General features: G+C 52.7%; 1 protein-coding gene across 2 annotated transcripts; it reads left to right on the forward strand.

The window, feature by feature from the left end:
• Positions 1–1918: 1918 nt before the first annotated feature.
• On the forward strand, positions 1919–23723 carry Adgrg3 (adhesion G protein-coupled receptor G3). Of its 2 annotated transcripts, none has more exons than XM_076838977.1 (12): positions 1919–2039; positions 5806–5950; positions 14297–14435; positions 16123–16269; positions 16874–17008; positions 17516–17555; positions 17681–17781; positions 17896–18008; positions 19782–20062; positions 20213–20306; positions 21638–21912; positions 23583–23723. In XM_076838977.1, exons 1-12 carry the CDS (start codon positions 1982–1984, stop codon positions 23696–23698), a joined length of 1644 nt encoding a protein of 547 aa, XP_076695092.1. In that variant the 5' UTR covers positions 1919–1981; the 3' UTR covers positions 23699–23723. The 2 variants fall into 2 exon arrangements, with proteins under 2 accessions (XP_076695092.1, XP_076695091.1); XM_076838976.1 differs by having other exon boundaries at positions 1919–2033; positions 5797–5950.
• Positions 23724–24334: the final 611 nt, after the last annotated feature.

Genomic DNA, 24334 nt, shown 5'->3' on the forward strand with positions numbered 1-24334 from the left:
TCTCTCCAGGGCGAGAGGGTCTCTGAGCCTCATCACTGGTCTAGGCTGGGGGCGGGGGGGAGGCACCTCCTCCTCACCCCACCCCCAGGCAGAGCACAGCTCCCCTGAGACCCTCCTCTTTCTTGAACATAGTTCTGTGGCTGGCTCAGGGGAGGGCGGGGTCTTGGGTCCGGTCCCATCTTCTGATAGGCTCCGTGATGCTCCCAGGGCCCTGAGGATTCTTCCTGGGCCGTGGAAGGGGACCACCAGGGGATCACCCTCCCCCAGGACATGACCAGGTGGGTGTCCCTGTGGCATGGGAACTGGATCGGGTGGCCGAGGGGTGAATACTGGCCAGGTCTGACTATAGGGCTTGAGGCCCTGCCCTCCTAGAGCCTTTGGGACAAGCTGGGGACAGGAGTAGCCACGGTTGTATTGGCCCTGAGATTTGGGTGACCCAGGGCTCTGTGAGTGGTTCCAGTGGTCCCCTGGCCCCCACAGGGTCTTTCCCAGAAGAGCTATAGTCCTGGGGGCTCCTCTGGTCCTGCCTGACCTCCTACCACCCTCCCAGCACCCCTGGTCCCTCTCCCACTGGGCTGGCTGCCCTGTGTCCCCGGCTGCAGACCTCTGGGCCCTTCACAAGCTGGCCCTTGTTGGTCCCCTGAGGGCCTGGGCTCAGGGTGGGGCTCTGCAGCGGCCAGCACATCAGCAGAGGCCTCCCCTCGCCCCTGCCTGTGTGGCGGGGGGAGGCTGGTAGGCCCGGCGGGTCCCAGCTTTCCTGCTGAGGAAGTTCTGGGGCCCAGGAACTCTGGGTTCTGAGCTGCTGCTCTGCCCTGGATTCCCACCTGCTTCCCACAGCCCATGAGTGACCCTGAATTCTGTGCCCACCCCTCCCCAGGCCCAGAGGACCCAGCAGAGACCTGTTCGGACGCCCTGTGGAAGGGAAGGCCTGGTAGCTCCCCAAGGTACGACAGGGCTAGCCTCTGCCCCAGGGGTCTGGGGGTTGCTGGTGACAACACACGGGGGCCCTTTGCCTTTTGAATTCCGAGTGGCGTGGGAACACACCAAAGGCCTGGCCTCACCTGTGGCTTCCTCAAGGCCACAGAGTTGGAGCCCCGGTGGTGTGTGTTTGCTGCCCCCACTTCCCGCTTGGGCCAGCAGCAACCAGTCTAGGGAGGATGACGATTAATTCACAGAACTGATTACCATCGAGTGACAGTGTGATAATGCCGCTCCCCCACCAGCAAGTCCCCATTGCCTCAGTCATGAGTTCCTCCCAAGCCCCGTGAGTGGCAGATAGCCCAGGCAGGGTCACCTGGCCAGGAAGTGGCTAGGACAGACGTCAGCCCAGGCCTGACCACCCTGCCAGGGCCCGTGCTCTTGCCCCACGCCGTCCTGCCTCCCTGTCCTTCCTGTTATCCTGAGCAGGTCTGCAGGGCCACTCCTCTCTCCTCCAGGCCCCCAGCAACTGTGGGCTTGAGTCCGGCTTCGTTCAAAGTGGGGTGGGGGAGCCCAGCATCTCGACCTCATCCCTAGAGCCAGGCCGGGTGCCTGGCTTGTCTCAGCAAATCCCGACCCCACCTAGGAGGCCACCTACTGCCACCAGCGCTTTGCGGAGGAGAGGAGGTCCCCATTTGCAAGAGGAGGTGTCTGAGTGGAGCCCTGACCCTGGGCCGGCGCTCACCATTCCCAGGGTCTGCTCTGGTACAGAGTCCCCTGTTGCCACCGACCCTAGCCCCACTGGCAGGCCCTGGGAGCAGCCCCTGGGCGGGGCTCAGTCTGGGTCCCTCTGCAGGGGGTCTCAGGGCCTGGGACACTGGGAACACTGCCTAGTTCCCCATAGTCACGTTTCACAACTGATGGCGATGGCGCCACTGAGCAGGAAGGGTGAGAAAGAGGCCGTCACCGGAAGCGACAGTGGGGTGGGCAGTGGGGAGGCAGACCAGAGGGACAGAGCTGGGGACCAAAGGACCAGACAGCTGCAGGGCTCTGCCAGCCATCGATGGCGACACCTTGGGGCGTGGGGACCCTGCTCCTCTTGCTCCTGGCCTCAGGTGAGTGTTGGCGCCTCAGCCCCTCCTGCCAAGCCTGGGAGACCCTGTGTTGCAAGAGGCCCAGGGCAGGGAGGGGAGACCCAGGGACTGGGCAGGCAGGAAGGGAAGGGGGAGGTCGGAGCATGTCCCCGGCGGAGCCCACCCCACTGCCTTGGGCCTCCTCCAGGCTTGTCCCTCTGGGTGGGTCCGGTGGTCCTGTGGTCATCCTGTGGTCGCAGGCTCCCTTTGTTCTCCACAGAGCCCTGCAGGTGGGGAAGATGGAGAATGACCCCATCCCAGTTGGGCTTCCTCCCAGGCCTGCTCTGGGACAAGCTGTTCAGCTGTTCTCTGGACTCTGGGGAGGGGGTTGGGGGACACTCTGAATGCGGCCATCCACCAACTCCTCATGGGCTCACTTTCCCTGTGTCCCAAGTGCCCCCAAGGTCCTCAGCGACCTGAGCTGGACCCAGAGGCCTCCTGCCCCTACACGCAGACGTGGGCTGAGGAGGTCTCCAGGGGCCTCTGGAGGCGGGGGCCCTGCCTTGCCTCCTCTCTCCCAGGAAGCCCTCCTCCAGCCCCCCGCCCCGGCCTGCTCTGTGTGCCCCTCTTGGCTGCTGGTGTGGTTCAGGCAGAGGGGCCAGGAGGTGCCCCGACCTCAGAGCCTGGGGTCAGGGAGACAGACGTGCTGACCACTCACTGCAGCTGGAGCACGCAGGGGCCCAGGCTCTGACCAGCCTCTCTGGGCTACAAAGCCCCCTCTTCTCTTCAAATGTTGGGAGACCCAGCAGCGTGCAAATTTCTGTCTCTGCCTCAAAACACAGTGCCCAGTGGCGCTGCCCCTCTGGTGGCCGGGGAGGGCCTGGCACAGTGCGGGCAGTTAGGCTAACTTAGTGGGAGATGGCTATCACTGGGCCCCACGAGTGTCCTAGGACCTGGGTCTTCGCCAAGCCATACTTTGCTGTTGGGCCTTCAAGGCTCCTCTGGCGTGTCCCTGATGGTGGTGTGGGGTCTCTGGGCTTGGGGGAAAGGGCAGCCATTTGAACGACATCAGGAGCTCGGCAGGTTCAAGTCTAGAGGTGAGACTCTGTCCTTCGGTGATGTTTTTGGGGCAGTCTCCATTTGCGACTCACTCATCCACTCATTGATTCACTCACTCATTCATTCATTTGAGAAGCACCAACGGTGTCCTGCATAGATCCCGTGTTTGTGCCACTTGGTCCCTACTCCCACGGGGCTCACGGTCTAGCAGACAGACAGGGGTGCTTCACCTGGGGACCAGCATGTGGAGGTTGAGGGTGAAGGCTGAGCAGGGGTCAGACGCCTGCTCCGGGGTAATGGAGGGATCATAAAGGGCACATTTCCAAGGTGAGGGAGGAGGACGGGGGACAAACACCGGTAGTGGCTCTTCTGAAGTAAGCTCTCAGTACCCGAGTCTAAAGGCTAAGGGAGGAAGGTGTCCCCAAAGAAAAGTGAGGCTGGTGAGCGGGAGGGAGGGGCTGGAGGCATGGGAGGAGGCCTGGAGGCCCACCCTGGCCTCCCCTCTCACCTCTGCCCCCTCCCTGGGCCACACAGAGCAGCCTGGGGCAGTGTGGGTGGACCAGGCCGGGCGTCTGGAGGGGTGGGGGGCGTCTCTCCACACTGAGGCCTTTTGGGGGATCTGCTTGTCTGGGCTAAGTGCTTCTGACATGGTAAAAATAAATAATCACAAAAAGCTATTTAACAATGTTCTTTGAGCTGGGTTCTCACCAAGAGCTTCCGTGGGGATCTCCTGAAATGCACAGCCCCAGAGGGCAGCCGTGTCCCCCCACACTCTGGGCCTCTCTGCTCCTGCACATTTGTATGCCTGGGGCAGATGGCAGGGCTGGGCAGGGCTGGGACAGCAGAGGAAGGGCGGCTCCCTCCCAAGTCAGCTTCCACTCTCCCTCTTTCCCTTTCTCCCTCCTCCTCCCCACCCACCCCTTTACTCCAGGGCAGAAAAGGATCCCACCCTGGGCGGCTCTTGGAGCACCTGCCTTTCCCTTCCAACAAGGCATCCTAAAAATCCTCACAGGCTAACACAAGTGGGCAGTTCCTTCATAAGCTAATGAAGACAGCATCGTCACATATAGATCTGATTATTATACAATCAATGTAAGATGTTACTTTTTAACTTTGTTCACTCCTTTCTGTATGACAATTACCACGGACTTCTCTTCCCCCATATTTTTTGTGACGCATAATAATGACACACAGTGGTGGGATACGTTGTTTCATGTTCCTACATGCATGGCCATATGTTCATACAAGGTGGCCAATATCATTCCCCACACACTTTTTGTCTTAAAAATAAAAAAACAGAGGCTGGGGTTGTGGCTCAGTGGCAGAGCGCTTGCCTAGCACAATCCTCATCACCAACATAAAAGTAAATACATAAAATAGAGGTATTCTGTCCATCTACTACTAAAATAATAATAATAATAATAATAATAATAATAATAATAATACCAACTAGTTTAAGTTGAAAGTACTCCTGCATGTGATTTTTTTAGTTTTTTTTTTTTTTTAAAGAAAGAGTGAGAGAGAGAGGGAGAGAGAGAGAGAACCCTTCAACATTTATCCTTTCCTTAGTACTTGGCGGACACAACATCCCTGTCTGTACGCGGCGCTGAGGATCGAACCCGGGCCGCACGCATGCCAGGCAAGCACGCCACCGCCTGAGCCAATCCCCAGCCCCATTTTTTTAGTTTTTTAATTGTAATACCAGAGAAGGGTGTTTAAAAAGATCCCTGCCCACCTCACCAGACCTGGCTCTGGAAACTGCTCCGGGTGGGCTGGTCTGAAAGATGAAGATGCCCAGAGCCCAGACCCCCTTCCTGCCCTAGTGTGTGAAGCAAATGGCAAAGCAGTCCTTAGAAAGATACCAGCAAATACACAGACAGGTGTTCCAACTCCTTCCTGAAACTAGAATGGGACTTTCAAGTTCACCTTTCGGATGGGCAAGAATGAAGTTGGGTAAAAGTTGGTTTTATGAACATGTGACCAGATAGCCACTTTTGCCCACTTTTGGTGGGAATACTTATAGGTGCAGCTTTTATTGAAGGAAAATTCAATAGTATTTAACAATATTTGCTTATTTATTCATTGGAGATTGAACCCAGGTGCTTGCACCTGCTAAGAATGTATTCTACATCTGACTTGTTTTTTGTTTGTTTTGTTTTGTTTTTGCCATGCTGGGGTTCTTTCTACCACCGAGTTACACACCCAGCCCCCACATATTTAGCAATGCTTAAAAGCACATACATTCTGATCTAGCACTTCCGAATGTAGGAATGTTTTTTTATGAATTCTCAGCACAAGCTGACAAAGATGCACACTTGAGAATTGTCATGGCAACATCGTTCCAACTTGTAAAAATAGAAAAGAAAAGCCCTAAACCAAAAACCTAAATACCATCAATAGGGGACTAGGTGAAAAATTGTCTTGCTATCCATATGATGGAATAGTATGCAACTATATAAAGAATGAGATGAAAAGCTCTTCAAGATATATCACCAAGTGATCCTATTAGTGTAAATTCGTGTAAGTGATCTGTCCATCTGCCTGTCTCTCTATCTTTCCCGCATCTACCCTGACCAGCCCTGTGAGGTGGCAGGGTGCCTCCTTTCACCTTGGAAAGGGAGGGTCAGGGTGGGCGGAGTTCAGCCAGATGCCCAGTCCTGTGGAGGAGGAGGCTGGGCTCCAGTCCCCATCACAGACTCCGATGCCCCGCCCACCCAGCCTTTCCCTCTCCGCATCCCTCCCTTAGGCGAGGGAGCAGTCCCTGAAGAGCCGCGCAACTTCTGCCTGGGGCTGGACATCCAGGACCAGTACGACCCCTTTTACTTGAACCGCACCGGGGAGTGCTTTGCCAGGTGCCTGCAGCTGGGGAACGTCTCCTGCAATCCTGAAAAGCTGGAGAGGTGAGGCCTGGGGGCGGGGCTGCTCTGTGGGGGAGGGGAAGTACTAGGAAGGATGGGACAAAGGTGCGGCTCCACCTTCCCCTCCACCTGGTTAGGTAACACCCGCATCCCCCTGTCGCAGCCCCCACCCCTGGCGATTCCTCTCTGCCTCTGCTAGGTCGGGGTCCTCGTGACCTAAGGGATGCAGAAATGAATGGGCCTCGTCTCTGTCCTTGACAGTTGTAGAGGGACGGACATGAACATGAACCCCACTGATGGTGACTCCAGTGTGGGATCAGACCGAAGGGTGGACAGGTGCCCGGTAGTCCAAAGGAGGAAAGTCTGCCCGCCTTCGTAGAAAGGGCAAGTGTGGCAGGGTTTTGAAGAGTCCGTAGCCGTTTTATGGTTGAACCCAGGCAGTGGCCGGTGATCAGACTTTCAGAGTATGGGGGAAAGACTACAGGATTTTGAGCTGCCAAGCATAAAGTTCTAGGGATGGAGGCGACGATGACAAGAGGGACAGGCAGGGGAAGAGGAATGGAAATAAAAGCACGGACCAAGGAAGAAGGGGTTGTGTAAGCCGGTCCGGCCTGGGGAAGCAGGCAGGTGCCAACTGTCAAGCCCCCAAAGAGTGTAGACGACTTTGCACTTTAGAAACCGTGACTAGGGCTGGGGGGTGGCTCAGTGGTAGAGCCTTACCTCGCCTGTGCGAGGCCTGGGGTGGACACCAGCAAAGGCTGAACCCACACGGAAGCCACCAGGCAAGCTGTGCAGGACAGGTGGCCCCGGGAGACGAGCAAGGTGAGATCAGCAGAAAGGAGCGAGAGTGAGCTGGGAGAGTGGAGAGGGAGGGCTTCAGGACGCACCTGCAAGAGCCCTCTCCCCAAATACCCCTGCCTCTCTCCACCCATCGCCCCTCCGAATACCCCCAGAAGGGCCTGGCATCCAGCTGGGGCTCAACAATTACTCGTTGAAGGAACGAATGAGAACTTGGCGCTCTCGGGCTCGCTGTTGGGACAGCAGCCTGATGGAACAGCATTCCTTTGGTGGCCTGAAAAACGGTCCCATCCCCACCGCAGCTGCTTCTGTATCTTGGGAAGGACGTGAGGGAGGGGGCCTCTGTGACCCAGGCTGGGCTGAGACCACCAGAGCTCAAAAGTGGCATTGGCCTGTAGACGGGTTAGCTCTCAGTTTCCCCAACTGTCAAATGGGTCTGAAATAACACCTCCCCCTTAGAAGGGTTGTGAGAGCTGAATATATGACCCAAACATGTCAGCTGTCCCCCTGTCCCCGTCAGCCCTGTCATTTCATTGCTGGTCCAAAGCCTTGGCTGCGGGGCTCTCCTGCCTACTTCAGGGGGCTATCGTGGAGCTTAGAGAATTAGCTAATGCGGGTAAGAACTATGGGTGAAGGGTAAGAACTCAGCGGATGTTAGTGTTATTTATGTTAATGATTTTTCTCATCATAAAATACGTCTTCATCACAAAATATTTGGAAAATAGGTACAGAAAGGAACATGAAAAAAATTCCCTTAATCTTACCATCCAGGGACAGCTATCATTTTAACTTGGTATATTTCTTTTTAGCTTCTTATGTCACACACGACTCAGGATTTATTTATCCGGTCTTCCTTGTGGATGGCCAATATGAAGAGCGTTGCTATGAGCATTCCTGATGGTGTATGTTGTTGAATGCATGTGTTTCTGTAAGGTATTTTCCTAGGCAGGGTGGGTCAGAGGATAGACGTATGACCCACTCACTAAATTTAGTTGAAACTGCAAAGCAGTTGTCCAAATGGTTGAGCCAAATTTCACTCCTACCAGCAGCTTATGATAGTTCCAGATGCTTTGCAGCCTTGCCATACTTGATATGGTCTGCTTTCTCACTTGAGCCACTATGGCAGGTTCGGAGTGCAGCTCATAATAATCGACAGCTCCTTGATGATGTTCAAGGTCACGTGCTCACTTGGCATCTTGATATCCTCTTGGCGGAGCGCCCCTTTTAAGCCTCTTGCTCATTGTTCTGTGAAGTTGTGTGAACTATTCTTTGTGATTTTGGGGGATTCGTCACATGTTCTTGATACTTGACTTTACAAATACCCGCATGGGAATCATAGTCTTCCTCCTGTGGGTTACCTCTTTCTCTCGGTGCTGTCTCCACTAAGCCCAGAAGTTCTTCATTTTGTTATAGGGCGGGTTGTCAAATTTTATCCGTCTTGTTTACAAAATTCTCACCCATCTCGAGGCCAGGAAGAGGCCCTCCTATTCTTCTAAAAGCTTTATGGAATATCTTTCCCATTTATGTCTATAGTCCCCTAAAGGAAAATAACAGACTGAGAAAGCTCTGCTCGGCTTCATAGAGGGTTTTGTTTTCGCCGGCAGCACTCAGACGGTGCAGCTTCAGAACCATGAAAATTATCTCAAGAACATATTATCTGTGTATTTAAGGCTCTTTGGGAGCCTGGGTCGTTTTCTGTTTTGTTTTTGTTTGAATACTGGGGATTTAACCCAAGGGCACTAAACCACCGAGCCACATCCCAAGCCCTTTTTTATATTTTATTTTGAGACAGGGTCTTGCTAAGTTGCTTAGAGCCTTGCTGAGGCTGGCTTTGAACTTGCGATCTTGGTGCCTCAGCCTCTCAAGCCACTGGGAGTAAACATTTTTTGGAACGTGTTCTTTCTCTTGGGCCAATACCTAAGAAGCCGGTGCTCTGTCACAGATGGGCATGTGGCTTGTTTTAGTAAGCACTGCCATAGTTTCCTGTGGTGGGTGTATCAACTCACACTCCTTCCAGTCACGTGTGAGAGTTCCAGCTACGCACATCCTTGCGATGCTTGGTATTATCCATCTTCTAAATTCTAGTCCCTGCCGAGTATATACTTGTGTATCATTTGCTTCTATTAATTTTGATGGATTAATTGGGATATATATCCCACACCATCTACACAGGTCAATGATCGTTAGTGCATTTGCACAGAGTGTGGACTCGTCACCACAGTTGCTTAGAACACCCCCCCCCCGCTGTCCACCCAGGAACCCTTGTATCTCTTTGCCATAAAGTCCAGCTCACGGTCAACCACTGATCTATTTCCTGTCTGATATTTGCCTTTCTGGGCATTTTATCTCAAGAGATCCATACAACAGGTGGTCTTTTGGGGTTTAGCTACTTTCTCTTAGCATGCATTGAGTTCCAATCATATTTCTAGCATATGCTAATGTACATATCATATAGCTCTATAACATGAGTGTATTCATTCACCAATTGATGGGCATTAGGATAACCAGTTCTGGGTTATTTTGAATAATGTTGCCATGAACGTTGGAACTCAAGTCTTTGTGGATATGTTTTCCCTTGCGGGGTGGGGTAGACACTAAGGAATGAGATTGCTGGGCTATGCGGTTAAACATGTTTTGCGTCATTAAAGACTGCCAAGCTGTTTCTCAAAGTGGCTGCCGCCTTTGCATTCGCTTCAAGAACATAAGAAAGCTCTGATTGCAATACACACTTGAATTCCCCCCAGTGTATTCAGGGGTAGCCATTCCAGTGCACATGCTGTGATGTTGTGCTGTGGTTTTAATTTGCATTCATAAATGAGGAATGAAGCTGAGCTTCTTTTCATGAGCTTATTAGTCCTTTGTAGATTCTCTCTGGTGAAAGGAATATTTAAATTTTCCCCCTTTTTATTGATTCGCCTTCTTACTATTAACAATCTCATTATTATTAATAAGTCCTTTATCAGATGTATGATTCGCAAATATTTTTCTACCAGTGTGGGTCTTATTCATTTTCTTAATGCTGTCTGTTGCAGATCAAAAGCGTTTTTTGATGAAACCCAATTTAAATTTGCATATGTGTGTTTAATATCATATCAAAGAAATATTCACCTAGCCCAAGGTTACACAGATTTTTCTCCTGAGTTTTCCTCTACAAGGGTCTGATTTTAGCTCTTATAATTGGGTTATCCATTTAGAATTAATTTTGGGGCACAATGTGAGACAAATGCCTAACTTTATGTTGTGATCATTATTACTGTAATTACCATTTTTGCATTTGGATAGCCAGTTCTTTCATCAAAGAACTGGATGAAAGACAAAGGGTAGTCTGTCCTTTGTCCATTGAATTGCTTTTGAGAGGCATTTCATGGAAGGCTAAATAGAAGGTTCTGGTACATCTTCCAATTGAGTTAGTAAACCACATCCCTGGAAGAACTGGAGGGGTTACTGCCACCATCCAAGACCTGAAAGAAGCAGGGATGGTGACATCGCCCTGCTCAACTCCCCATTGGTCAGGTGGCCTTCAAGAAGGACCAAGGGACAAGGATGAACTTCCTCAGGGGGTCAGCCACCTGCTGCTGCCCGTGAGTGTGCCAGCTCCAGCACATGAACCCAGCCCCTGGCAATGGGCATACAGCAAACACATGCCTAATGCTTTTTCTCCATACCAATCTTCAGTAAACAGTTTACTTTAATCTTGCAGCGCCAACAGTATACACCGCAGTGATTACCTGGGCTCTCCCAGTTCTGCTCTCTGTCGAGAGTTCACAGAGACCTTCTCCATCTTGACGTTCTGCAAGCTCCTCTCCGCTCTCCCCCTGGTGTATCTGATGAGTAGATCTGATGAGGGGCGTTTGCGGGTTGGGTTCTTCCCCACACTGGGCCTGTTTTACCAAAATAAGTAGAGTGAAGGCCAAAGCCTCGTCTTTTACCTTGAGGGGATCTGTTCACATTCACTGAGTCAATGGGACCCTGACTTCATTCCTAGGTATCTGCCTAAAAGGAAGGAAAACATATGTCCACAGAGACTGGAATTCAGATGTTCATGGGGACATTATTCATAAGAACCACTGTGACAATCCTTTTTTTTTTTAATTATATTTATTTTTTTTGGTTTTCGGTGGACGCAACATCTTTGTTTGTATGTGGTGCTGAGGATCGAACCCAGCACCGCGCGCATGCCAGGCGAGCGCGCTACCGCTTGAGCCACATCCCCAGCCCCACCCATGACAATCCTTAATGTGCCTCAGGAAGACATCCAGGATAGGAGAGAAAGCCCACAGGAATGCGGGGCCTATGCCTCAGAGAAGTTTCTGGACATTTGGAGGTCTGGAGAATGTGAGGAGAGAACTTCAAAGTAAAAGACATTTTTGAATCTCATAGCACTTATTTAGAAAAAACAGGCACAATGTGAAAAAAATACATCTGAAGTAAACCAGGGGAAATCCAAGTAGCTGTATTCATATCAAAGAAGGTGATACTTCAATGAGTGCCAATTTTAATGATTAATAATTTAATTTTATGATTAATAATTTAAACCGGTTGGGTATGGTGGGTACGCCAGTAATCCCAGAGGCTTATAAAGCTAAGGCAGGAGCATCAGGAATTCAAAGCCAGCCTCAGCTACTTATCGAGGCCCTAAGCAACTTAGTGAGACCCTGTCTCTAGATAAAACATAAAAAGGGCTGGGGATGTGGCTCAGTGGGGAAACACCCCTGGATTCAATCCCCCAGTATGAAAATAATTATAATAATAACAATATTTAATCATACATCTATGCTTTAAACTTTTAAATATGTATCCCATTTCACAACTAAAATAATATTTTAAAGTGGGTTGATGTTGTGATTTAGGGTCTTTAAAATGGAGAGCACTCTTCAATAATTAGGAGGGACATGAGATAGAAATAAATATTTTATACTTATGGATCCTGGAGAGTTTGTGTCACATCTAGAGGCCATGCATGTGTGTGCATGTGCACACACACACACACACTCTCTCTCTCTCTTCAGGAAGTGCAGCCAGGGAGAGAGAGAGAGAGAGAGAGAGAGGCAGAGAGAGATCTATGTGTCAAAGATTTCACTGGGGTCCAAGGCATTATTCAAGCATTTCTGCAGGGGAGTTATTGGTGGGGTTAAAGGAAGTAGGCGTGGATTCTAGTGGGTCATGCAGGACTGGGACGTGGTCATTGTGCACGTCTGCATGGTTCATCTGGGGGATGTGGTCACTGGCGCCAGTCAAGTGTGATGTTTCTGGCTGTCCCGGAGGGAAGTGGTCACTGAAAGACAGTTGTACAAGGCGGATAACTGGATTGAGCACATGGACGGACTGGAGGAGCTGGAGAGCAGGAAACTGTGTCAAGGCGAGGACTGCTTCTGCTAAGAGAAAGTCCGGTGGATATTCAAAATGGATGTTTAGGCTGGGCACAGGGGACACACTTGTAATATCACGGCTCAGGGGGCTGAGGCAGGAGGATCTCAAGTCCAAAGCCAGCCTCAGCAAATTAGCCAGGCTCTAAGCAACTTAGCCAGACCCTCTCTCAAAATGAAAACTGAAAAGGGCTGGGGATGTGGCTCAGTGGTTAGGTGCCCCTGGTTTTAAAAAAAAAAAAAAAAGATATGTTGAGGCCACATAAAATTATAAGAATTCCTACACCTGAGAATCAGATCAGAAAATTGTCCTTAGGAGTGAATTGGGTTGTTTTGCAAAGCAAAGGAATTATGTTTAAGTGCATGAATTTAATATGTGTGTGTGTGGTGTGTGTGTATGAATATATATAAACATATTTATGTATAAATATAAACACATATATTCACACATGTATATGTATATGTATATATATGCATATATAATTGAATACATGTGAATATATATATAGTGAATTGAATATATATGTATATGATTCAGTGTTTTGTTTGGCAACAAAATTGCAATTCTACAATTTTTTATTTTATTTGATTGCAATAAAAGTCACAATACTTCTTTTTTTTATTAGTTGCTCATGACCATACAATGATCTTGACATATCATACATTTAAATACAATACTTCTTTGTCTAGATATTTTAAAGGTAAATGAAAGCTAGGATCAATTGGTGTAGCTCAATCAATGAGTTTGGACCATCTACCTGGCTGGCTGCTTTTCTCATGCCTTTTCCACCAAAGCATGGTTTGCTATTTCTATTGCACAACATATTTTCTGTAGTCTCTGGGTTTTTTGTTTTGTTTTGTTTTTGCCCTTGATAACAGAGACTGTTCAAGAATGATGGCAAAATAAAAGGCTCCCTTTTTTTCTCCTTTCCAGAAACTTTCATCTGGTCATATCTCAACTCCTCCCCCTTATGTCTTATAACTACCTCAGCCTTCCCCTGCTCAGAATTTCTAGAACAGGCTGGCAGGAGCTCTGGGGACTCCATGCCTAGGAAAAGGATCCTGGTGCACAGTGAGATTTCAGCACCACGGAGAGCGCCACTGGGTGGCCCTGGCAAAATAAATGCCAGTTAACTCCTGTTTTAATGGTTCCAACACCAGCTCTGTTCCCAGTCCGTTCCCATGCAGCTCAGTTCTCAAAAAACAAATTTCTCTCTGTTGAGTTAGTACTCAAGCAGTGTGCTTATGTGCCCGGGGGAGATTTCTCCAAATAAGTATAGAAGGTCTATAAGCACCCGTGAAAAGATGCTCAACATCTACTGGTCATTAGAGAAGTGAAAATCAAAACTATGAGACACCATGAGCCTTTTATTTAGACCATGAGAATGGCAAAAATTAAAAATAAAATGAAACAAAAATGAAAGATTTTAAGTGTTGGCAAGGATGTGGGAAACTGGGACCCTCATATGTTGCTAGGCTACAAAATGGCGCAAACTGTTGTGGAAAATGGTTTGACAACTTCTCGAGAAGTTAGATGTAGAATTACCACGTCCCCTAGCAATTCTATTCTCATGTAAGTATTGAAAACAAATATTTAGGCAAAGTTTGCACACGGATTTTTGTAATTTTGCATACTGGCCAAAAAGTGGGAAAGATCCAAAGGTCCATCAATGAGTAACCAAAATATGGTACATCCATACAACAAAAGGATATCTATTCATAAAAGGGAATAAAATAATGATGATTCTACATGCATTAACCTTGATAACACCACACGAAGAAGCCAGATGCCAAAGACCACCTCCTGTATGGTTCTGTTTGCCTGAACAATTCAGAATTGGCAGACTTATAGAGGCCTGAAGGCAAATTTAACAGTTGCCAGGGGCTGAGGAGGGAGAGTGACTGCTTAATGGACATGGGACTTCCTTTTGAGATAATAAAATGTTCCGGGACTAGATAGTGGGGACAGTCCCACAACGTTTTGAATGTACTTATTTCCACTGAATCGTGCACTTTAAGATGGCAAATTCTGTTATTTGTATTTTATCACAGAAAAGATAAAAAAAGAGAGAGACCCCTAGCTGGAATCCCTCAGGACTGACCTGGTTATTCCCTAGCCACCCGTCTTCCCCGCAGTGACCCCAGCATCTTTGGTGTTCTGGGTCAGATGAGTGGGTGACTCAGCCTGCAGGCTCCTACTTCCCCCAACCCTGGCCCTTTGCAGATACTGGCTACACTACGAGTTCTACCTGGTGGAGAAGAATTTGGAGGACAAGGTGGATATGCCTTTTGTGAAGGCTTTGGTCCAGAACTTCAGCACCGACACCTCGGAAGATCTGCTTTTCTCTCTGAAACCCTCTCAGGTGAAGAGCTCTCCCGAGCCCCTTGGCTGGCCTTGTCCCTGTTGTCCTTGGGCATACAGTTAAAGATTCTGAGAGAGCCATGTCCAGTGCCATGTGCCCATGAGAGCCTCACCCTCCCGGGTTCCATTCAGTAGAACTTTCCCGCCTTGTGACTGGGTGCTAGTGAGTTAACTAGTGAGTTCCTGGATGAGCGGACCTGGTACTAGACAGTCTAGGGCAGTGGGAGGAGACCTCTGGGAGATCACTGAATTGAGAGTCCAGAGAACAGTGTCCGGTCCTGGCCTTCCCACCACTGCCCTGGATGTCCCCAGAAGTCCCTCTCCCTCTCTGGGCCCCAGAATCCTCATCTGAAAGATGAGTTCTCAAGCTCCTCCAAGTCTCAAATCCCCGTGAGCTCTGCTGCCCAGGGAACACATTTAAAACCAGGGAGGATACACTTGGCAGCAGAAGGGCTAAATGGGCAGGAGTGTGTGTCTGCGTCCACATTGGTTCAGATTCGAATTCCAACTCAGGGGGCTGGGGCTGGGGCTCAGCGGTAGAGCGCTTGCCTAGTACATGTGAGGTGCTGGGTTCGATTCTCAGCACCACATGAAAATAAATAAATAAATAAAGTAAAGGGCCATCAACAAATAAAAAAATATATATATTTAAAAAAATTCCAGCTCTGCCCCTTACCAGCCATTAAGATTACGAGGAAATGACTTTACTGAGCCTCAGTTTCCCTATCGGTAAAATGATGAAGGAGCTGCCACTCTCTGTGCGATTGGAGGAGCGAGCCCACCCTGGTAAAGTTGGGGCTCCCAGGCCAGCAGCCTGCCGAGGAGACAGATTTGATGGTGAAGAACCAGGCAGCTGGGCAGGCTGGTTATCCCTGAGGGAATTTTAGCTCTTTCTGGAGAAAGGGGAAGACAGAGAGGGTCTTTCTCCACCCTTGATTGCGTCACTCCCCTCTGCCTGGCATGGTCCCTTCAACAATGTCTGGACTGAGAACGAGAAAATGGGGGCCTTTCATTCCAACTCTTAGCTCCTCTATTCCAATCCACCTGGGATGCTGCTGAGGCAGGGACCAGCGGGGAGCAGGCTGCAGCCCCCCGGGACCAGGGAGATCAGAGAATGAACACAGTGGGCTTTGTGATCACCACTGGGGTGTATTCTAATGTTCTGAGCATCCTTCGTCTTTAAACAATTTGAGGTTGGGCAGGAAGGATTTCATTCAGTGAATGTGTGTGTCCTGCACCTCTGCCCTCGTCTCCTTGCTGACCTTCCTTCCTGGTGCCCTGATTCTTTCCACTTATTCCTGAGTCCGAAGACAGACACGGTCACCATGGAGCCATGTGGAAGCACTGTTAGGTCCCGGCCCACGGGCTCTCAACTGCTGGCCTTCCCCCTCCTTGCAAACTGAGGCCACCCAGGGGTCTTCTCTCAGGAGCTACCTTCAGCCTGGCAGGTGGCCACGGTGGCAGGTGGTTGTTTTCTATAGTGGGGGACACTGGGGCTGCACAGGTGTCATTGACTGTTCGGGGCCCATGGCCTGTGAGGAGCAGAACCCGGCCTAAGCCCAGTGTCCTGCCCCTCGGGGGTGGTGGTCTGTAAGTGCTGCCCCTCTGCCCAGCGTGCCTCAGTCTCCCTTCCAACTGGAGCAATGGCAGACCTGCATGGGGGCTGGAGTACTGGCCTGTGATTGCAGATTCCGAGGCAGGTGATGATGGGCGAGGACAAGCCCCCTGACAGAGTCCGACTTCCCAGGAGCTTTTTCGCCTCCCTGCCGGGCAGCAGGTCTGCAGTCCGGTTGGCCATATCTGTTCTGGACATCGGTGCTGGGGACCTCTTCAAGGTGAGGATTCAGGTTCAATGCTGAGTTCTCCATGGTCCCATGCACCAGCCTGGGCCTGGCTGGAGACCTTGGGGTTGGGGGGAGGGAGGTGCCCTGTGAGTGTCTCCAGAGTAGCCAGGTCATCCAGAGCCATTTCTAGGGGGCCCGGACTGCAGCCTCCACCGCCCCATAATCAGCAACCCTTGGCTTGCATACGCGACCCCAGCGTGCTCACGTGCTCTTGCACAAACACGCATGTCCTTTTCTATTTCTGTACATCCACAATTGCACCACTCAGATGTGACCATAGTCAATGAACAGATGAGCTCCCACTCTTGCAAATGGGAACCCAGTGTGTGTACCCAGAGGCGCGTGGCCACTTGTATACAGATGTGGGGTCTCCTGGGTGTGGGTGCTCAGCCACCTGAAGACACCCACTGCGCCTGGTTTCTCGGCTGATCTTAGCCCTGTGACCCCCTGGGTAACAGGACAGAGGAGCTCGGGCCCACAGCAGAGGGCTCTCGGGTACAGGGCTTTGTGACAGCTGGTCCTGGAGGCTCCTGGATCTCCAGCCAGGGGGGGTTGGGGCGGTCCCTGCTGCAGCCTGACCTCGCCACCCTCCCAGGGCCCCCAGCTTCGCCTGGAAGATGGCAGCAGTGTGTTGAACAACCACATGGTGGGCTTGAGCGTGGGTCGCACCCCTGTCACCAGGCTGCCAGAGCCTCTGGAGATCACCTTCTCCCACCAGCGTCAGCCCCCGGTGAGTCCCTGCCTGGGGCCTGGAGTCACTCTCAGGCAGTGAGGCGGGTGGCCACACACAGGCACCGGGGCTCTGTGCAGACACACATGGGACCTTGTGCCCACTGTCCTTCCCATCTGCCCAAGAGAAGCCATTAGGGGCATACACACAATTGTGCCAGAGACACCTCACAGATACACCCTCTGTGCTCACAGTGGGGCATGTGAGGACCAGGCCAGCCGCCTGCGTGCCCACGGCTTCCCACACCCCCCCACACCCGCCCACACCGTGCTCCCTAAAGGCGCAGGTGCAGATGCACAGACCTTCCGCCCACAGCCCCAGGCCATCTTTGTGTCCCTCCCATGAAGGTCCAGGCACACCCAAGGTGCAGGCCACTTTCCTATGCAACCCACGGGGGTGGCTTTCCCCGATGCACCCCAGGTTAGGCCTGGGGACGGTGTCCTCTCTCCTTCCTCCACCCCGCCCTAGACTCTTTCCTCTCTCCTGACTTCCACCCTCTGGCTTCAGAACGCCACCCTCACCTGCGTGTTCTGGGATGTGAATAAAGGTAAGGCCTGGAGGACCCTCTCTGGGGTGAGAGAGAGGGAGACTGGGGGCTCCCACGGGGTGAGGCAAGTCCCACCCGCAGGGGCCTCCCTTCCCTTCCCCTGGTCCCCCTCTCCTCCCCTCCAGGGCCTGCTGGGGACTGGGACTCCAAGGGCTGCTCCACCGAGCTCGGAGCGGAGGGGACTGTCTGCCGCTGTGACCACCTGACCTTCTTCGCCTTGCTGTTGGTAAAGCCCACTCCACTGTGACCCCCGTCTCCTGCCCCAGGGCGGGGCTTCCTGACAGGGCCAGGGCTTTGGGGGAGCGTGGACCTGCTCTGATGTCGTCCTTGTCATCCGCAGAGGCCCGTCTTGGACCGGGCCACCGTGCAGGTGCTCACTCACATCTCCCAGGCCGGCTGTGGAGTCTCCATGATTTTCCTGGCCTTCACCATTGTCCTCTATCTTGCCCTGAGGTGGGTGGCCCCAGCCCAGCCCACACCTCCGGGGGGCAGGGTAGAGCCCTCACTGCCCCTCAGTCTCCTTGCCCACGAAGCAGGGTGGAGGTTGAAGTGTGTCGAGTGGCAGCGACTCAGATTGGCTTAACAGACCATGATAAGGCAGACGAGGTTCACATGTGGGGGCTTCAGGCAGGGTTAGATCCAGAGGCTCAAAAGAGGTCCCCAGGTCTTGGTCTTTTGTAAAAATGTATTTTATTTTGAAACAATTATAGACTAACTGGAAATTGCAAAAATAGCACAGAGTCCAGAGTTCCTCCCCACAACGTCCCCCAATGGTGACGTCTTATGAAACTATAGAGTATCCGAGCCAGGAAGGTGACGGTGGGTCACAGATCTCCTCTCACTTTAATCATCTTAAACACACATGGGCACGCGGGCAGGAGTGGGGACGGAATAGGCAGGACCTATTCTCAGATGAAACAGCGTGGCTCCCTGTTCAAACATTACTCAGCTGCCACGACAGGGTCAGGAGAGCAGTAACCAAGCCGGGGGCCTGTGTGACTCCAGGGCCCTGCCGAGGTCACCTGCCCATGGAACTGGCCGCTCACGCCGTCTACCCTGTGCCTACACCAGAGCCGTCTCACTGGTCCACTGTGGTCAGGGGCTGGAGGGGGCTCGCTGGCCAGGCCGGGCTACACACCTGCTCCTGAGTTGGAGCGGACAGGACCAGCCACCAGCTCCCTCACACGCCATGGATGAGTGCGCAGAAGGGAAGGGTGTTCTTAGAGACATGCCCCCTCATGCCCCCTCCAGGCAGCCCCAGCCTCCCATCCCTCAGGCAAGAGTCCTTTTTTTGGGGGGTGGGTACTGGGGGTTAAACTCAGGGGCACTCAGTCACTGAGCCACATCCCAGCCCTACTTTGTATGTTATTTAGAGACAGGGGTCTCGCGGAGTTGCTTAGGGCCTCGCTTTTGCTGAGGCTGGTTTGGAACTTGCGATCCTCCTGCCTCAGCCTCCGGAGCCCCTGGGATTACAGGTGTGGGCCATGGCTCCCAGTGGCAAGAGTCTTTTTGGATCTAATTTGCTAGGAATTCAGAGGGAGGTCTCCATGGGGGGGGGGGGGGAGGCGAGCCCTGCAAAGAAGCACTGAGCAGGGAGGCTGAGGCCAGGAAAGTCCCTGTCCCTGTAGGAGCCTCTCTTCCTACTACCTCCATTCACCCACCTGCCCATCTACTCACCCAACAAGGAACCCTGGGCCCCTTTTGGCCCTGTGCCAGGACTAAGTCTATGGTGCAGGGAGGGAGAGGAGAACGTTTCGCTGTGTTGCAGGAAACGTCCGATCAGCCTGGGCTCAGGTCAGGAGAGTGTGGAGACAGCTCCCCAGAAGGAAATGTCCCCGGGGAGCTTGGGAGGAGAACAAGAGTCGGGGAACCACAGAGGGTGCAGCTGAGGAGCTGGGAAGGGCTTTGAGAACAGACCTGGGCACGGCCGAGTCTGGGAGGCGCTGGAAAGCAAATTGCGCTCAGGGGACTGCAAGTTATGCAGCTGGTTGAAGCCCAGAGTCCAGGGATGAGGCTGGCAGACTCCAGAACCCAGGGTGCCCTGTGGGCCACAGCAGGGCTCCTGGACTTGAACCTGAGGGTACTCACCTCTGGCTGTTGGCAGAGATGGACACTGGACATCAAGCGGGAGCTGACCACCAGGCTGAGAGCCCCAGGCTGTCGGGGAGGAACCTCGATGGTGGGGTGGACAGGCCTGGGGCCTCTCACTGGTCCTTCTGGCCCCAGGTTCTCCCTGCAGAGATTCAAGTCAGAAGATGCCCCCAAGATCCACGTGGCCCTGAGCAGTAGTTTGTTCCTTCTGAATCTGGCCTTCCTGGTCAGCGTGGGCAGCGGCTCGGCGGGGTCCCGGGCTGCATGCTGGATCCGGGGAGCCATCTTCCACTACTTCCTGCTCTGCACCTTCACCTGGATGGGCCTGGAAGCCTTCCACCTCTACCTCCTGGTCATCAAGGTCTTCAACACCTACTTCGGCCATTACTACCTGAAGCTGAGCCTGGTGGGCTGGGGTAGGTGCTGCGTGGATGGGGACAGGGGACGGTGGTCCTGAGGGAGAGAGAGGGGGAAGGGTGTTCCCGCCCCCCAGGGCTGGAGGGGATTTGGAGGAGGACATGCCAAGGGAGCCCGGAAGCGCCACACACCTCCTGCTCTGTGCCCAGGCCTGCCCGCCCTCATGGTCATTGGCACTGGCAGTGCCAACAGCTATGGCCTTTACACCATCCGCGACCAGGAGAACCGCACCTCTCTGGAGCTGTGAGTGGTGGCTGTCGGGAGACGGGGTGATAAGGAGCCTCCAGCGTCACCTATTAATGCTCTAGGGAGGTGGGGGAGGGGATCCTAGGAACTCAGACGGGAATGTCAAGCCTAGAAGGATCCTCAGGTCCAGCTGGCTCGTGGCACAGGGGAAAACTGAAATCTGGAGAAAGGAAGTGAAATGGGAGAGGGGGCTTCCTCAGGAAGGGGGAGGGAGACCTGGGCCAGGAGGCAGGATGTCCCCCCTCTGTCCTGTCACCACCATGGTGACACCCTTCCCATGCCTGGTTCTCAGCCTGGTGAGTGCAGGGCATGCTAGATTTCAGCCCCTGCCTGACCCTCATCCAGGTGCCCTCATGCAGGGCACGACCTGCCCCACCTTTCCCAGCATCCCTGGGCCCAGTCAGCCTCTGCCCCCGACTGCTGTGAGTGGACCCTGGGAAACCTGTCCTCACTGGGCCCAGTCTTCTCTTCTGTACCCTGGGGCAGCTGATAGAAATGCCCTTCAGGCCTTAGCCCTGTGGTGCAGGGAGCAGTGGAACTGGCTGAGCCTCCGGACCTCTACCCAGTGATCTCCAGGGGGCCCTGGCCTCTTGGCTCTGTGCTGGGAGGGGTTGGGGCAGCCTTGGGCCTGTCCACAGGGCCCCATATGCAGGGTCCTCAGAAGCCCAATAAGTCATATAAGTGCACATGGTGGCCACGGGGCTCTGCAGTGGAGGGGGAGTCCCCTGTCCATCTCAGGGGCTGCCAATCATTACCCTCCAGGGAGGACATCCACAGGGCAGCCTGTGAGTGGTTTTACAGGAGAAGCAAAATTCTGGGTGTTTATGCCCAACTGGCTACAAATTCCTACTTTTGACAACATGACGTGGGGCAAGTGGAACAGGCCTTTGGAGTTGGTCTGGCCCTTTTGCACCATTATCTAAAGTGACACCAAGCTGAGCTGGGCCCTGTGGCCTGTAATCCCAGCGACTCGGGAGGCTGAGGCAGGAAGATTACAAGGTCAAGGCCAGCCACAGCAACGTAGTGAGGCCCTAAGCAACTTAAGGAGACCCTGTCTCAAATAAAGAAAATTAGAAAGGGCCGGGGATGTGGCTCAGTGGCAAAGCACCCTGGGCTTAATCCCTGGTACCAAAACAACAAATAAATAAAATAAAGAGACGCAAGGGAGAGCCCGTGGAGGCCCCATACCCAGCGGAAGAGCAGGGTGTGGAAGGTGGAGGTAGGGGCAGGTGTCTTCCAGGTCACAGAAGGTCAGCGGGGGCAGGAGTCCTGGGGCTGGCTGGCCAGGCTCACCTCCCCCAGTCCCAGTGGCCATCCACTTCCTCCAGGTGCTGGTTCCAGAAAGAGCCTGCCCTCTACGCCACCGTCCACGGTTACTTTCTCATCACCTTCCTCTTTGGTGCCGTGGTGCTGGCCCTGGTGGCCTGGAAGATCTTCACCCTGAGCAGTGTCACAGCGGGCAAAGAGCAGGGGCAGAACTGGAAGGCCGCCCTCACCATCCTGGGCCTCTCAAGCCTGGTGGGTGTGACCTGGGGGCTGGCTGTCCTCACGCCCCTGGGTCTGTCCACCATCTATATCTTCGCCCTCTTCAACTCCCTGCAAGGTGAGACTCCTGGGCCGCTGTCCTGTCTGCACCCGGAGGTGCTGGGAGTCGGGGACAGGATGGTTTGTGAAACAGGATTTCTCTCTGGCTAGCTCAGGTATCGACTTTAAATATCCAGGGCTCTCTTACAATCAGAGCATCAAGGGTGGCTGACTTCATGGGACCTGCCACCAGGATCAGGAAAGCCACCCAAATCAAAGCAGAGGCTGTCCCCATCTTTTCTCCGGAGCCTGGTGTTGTTGGTCACTTAGCATTTGTGGAAACTCCTTCATTCTTCTCTCTCTGCTTGCCTGTTACTACCCATGGCCCCAAATGGCTGTCCCACACGGCCCACCTCAACCCTATATGACCTTTGAAGTCAGGTGACCATCTCTGGACCAATCAACTGTGAAACGAGGGCAAGGTCATGTGATTTGGTGTCTACATGACAGGGCAGGTCACGTCTACATGACAGGGCAGGTCACGTCGTCTCTAAGGAGGAGCTGCCAGATGGGAAGAAAGCGATTGCTATGTGTACTATGGGCCCCTCCCTCTGAGACCCCTGCCAAGGAGGAGAAGCCCAGGCGACGGATTACACTTTCTTTTCCACACCTGATCTCTTTGCTCCTCAGTTTCCAATTATTCATGCACACAGCTCAAAGGGGCATCGTGTTTCTCCCTTTCCAGGGGAGCCACTAGGAACCCAGTCGTCCCAGATGCAATGGGTGCAAACCTGTGAGACCGGGGCTGGCTCCCGGTACCCCCATGAGACCATGTGGCATGGCGGTTGGGTCCAGGCCCCACCAGGATTCAATCGCAGTTTCACTCACCTCTTGGGCAAGTCATTCAACGCCTCTGATCCTCATTCATCTCTAGAGTCAGGACAGTCTCAGCACTTTCTCGACAGATTTCATGTTGAATAACTACGATCTTGTCTGTGAGAGACAATAGATCTTCAATATGTGGGAACTGTATTAACAGCAAGAGCAATGATGATTTTAGAGCCATCTGAGGATAGACCCAGTTGAAGAATCATTAAATTCATCTCTGGAAAATTCTAGAGGTTAAGAGTTAGGGAGAGATACATCTTGAAATTATAAATTGTGCCATTATTCTTGCAGAAATTAAGCCTGCATGCCTCACTCTACTGAGTTCAATTTCAATTGAGTATGAGTCATTTGGGATTTCTATCTTCCTCCCAAACACTTCAGGCATTTTAATTGCCATTGAATCCTCTAAATTTTATAATTACTGTGCAGTATTTTTGTTACAAATTCCTTTAAAACCCAAAGTCTTTGTTTCTCATTCAATTTTCTATACACACACCTTCCTTCTTCTTGCTGAAGTGCATCCTGTAGTAATCCTTTAGAGAAGGATGGTAGGAGATCCCACTGCAGTAGGTTTGTGTGCCTGACACTTCTTTTTATTTTGCTCTTTCTTTTCTGTGACAGATGTCTGGGTTTTTTGTTTGTTTGTTTGTTTTGTTTTGTTTTGTTCATCTCAAGATCCTTGTTTTTTTCATTTCCAAGATTTCTGTTTGCTTCTTTTTCAGGAGTAGGTTTCATTTTTGCCTGATATTTTCATGGGTCCTTGAAGGTTTACAAGGGAGCCCTTCTGCCCTGGGCAGCCACCAGCCCAGGATGGCCTGTCCCCTGCAGCCCAGGCTCACCAAGTCTCTCTCCCTGTAACAGGTGTCTTCATCTTCTGCTGGTTTGCCATTCTCTACCTCCCGGGTCAGATCTCCACGCCTTCTTCCTCGGGGGGCACTGCCCGGCTGGACCAGGCTCCCTCTGTGTCCCATGAGTAGGCGGCCGCCGCCCTGCGCCCAGACTCACCTCCCATCTGCTGTGTGCCCTCAGCAGCTGCTGCGGATGCAGGGGCCTCGGTTGCTTCCTCTTCACGGCTGAAGAGGAAACGGGTTGGATCCTGTGGCCTCAAGGTCCCATCCAGATATGTCCACAGGAGAGTCCCCAGATGCAGATGTGCAAGGGATTTAGGCCCTACCCGTCCTGAGACCACCCCCGCCCCCCAGAGCAAAGAGCACACCCTCACCCCCCGCCCGGCCTCCCTAGCGAGCACCCGCTCCCCTCTGTCCACCTCTGGTGTCGCTGGGTCCCGGTCCCAGAGAGTGGGTCGTGGCAGGGCAGCATGTGGAACGAGCCCCGGCCTCCTTTCAGGGGTGGGTCAGTCCTCCAGCCTAGCCTGTCCTGGGCCCATCCTCGAGGAACAGATCCCACCATGCAGGGGACTGCCAGCCCTCCAGGCCCCCCAGATCTGCTGTCACTGAGGGGCGGGCGGGGGTCACGGGCTCCCCACACCTATTCATTCAGTGTGTGGGACTCAGAAGAGAGGGGGAGAGGGATCGCGGGGCAGAGGTGGGCATTTCTGAGAGTCTGGGCTCCTAAGAGCAGGGACCAGGACAGCCTGGCTCCCCCATCAGCCC

The sequence above is a fragment of the Callospermophilus lateralis genome, chromosome 18 (assembly GCF_048772815.1).
Source record: "Callospermophilus lateralis isolate mCalLat2 chromosome 18, mCalLat2.hap1, whole genome shotgun sequence".
NCBI classification, from domain to species: Eukaryota; Metazoa; Chordata; class Mammalia; order Rodentia; family Sciuridae; genus Callospermophilus; species Callospermophilus lateralis.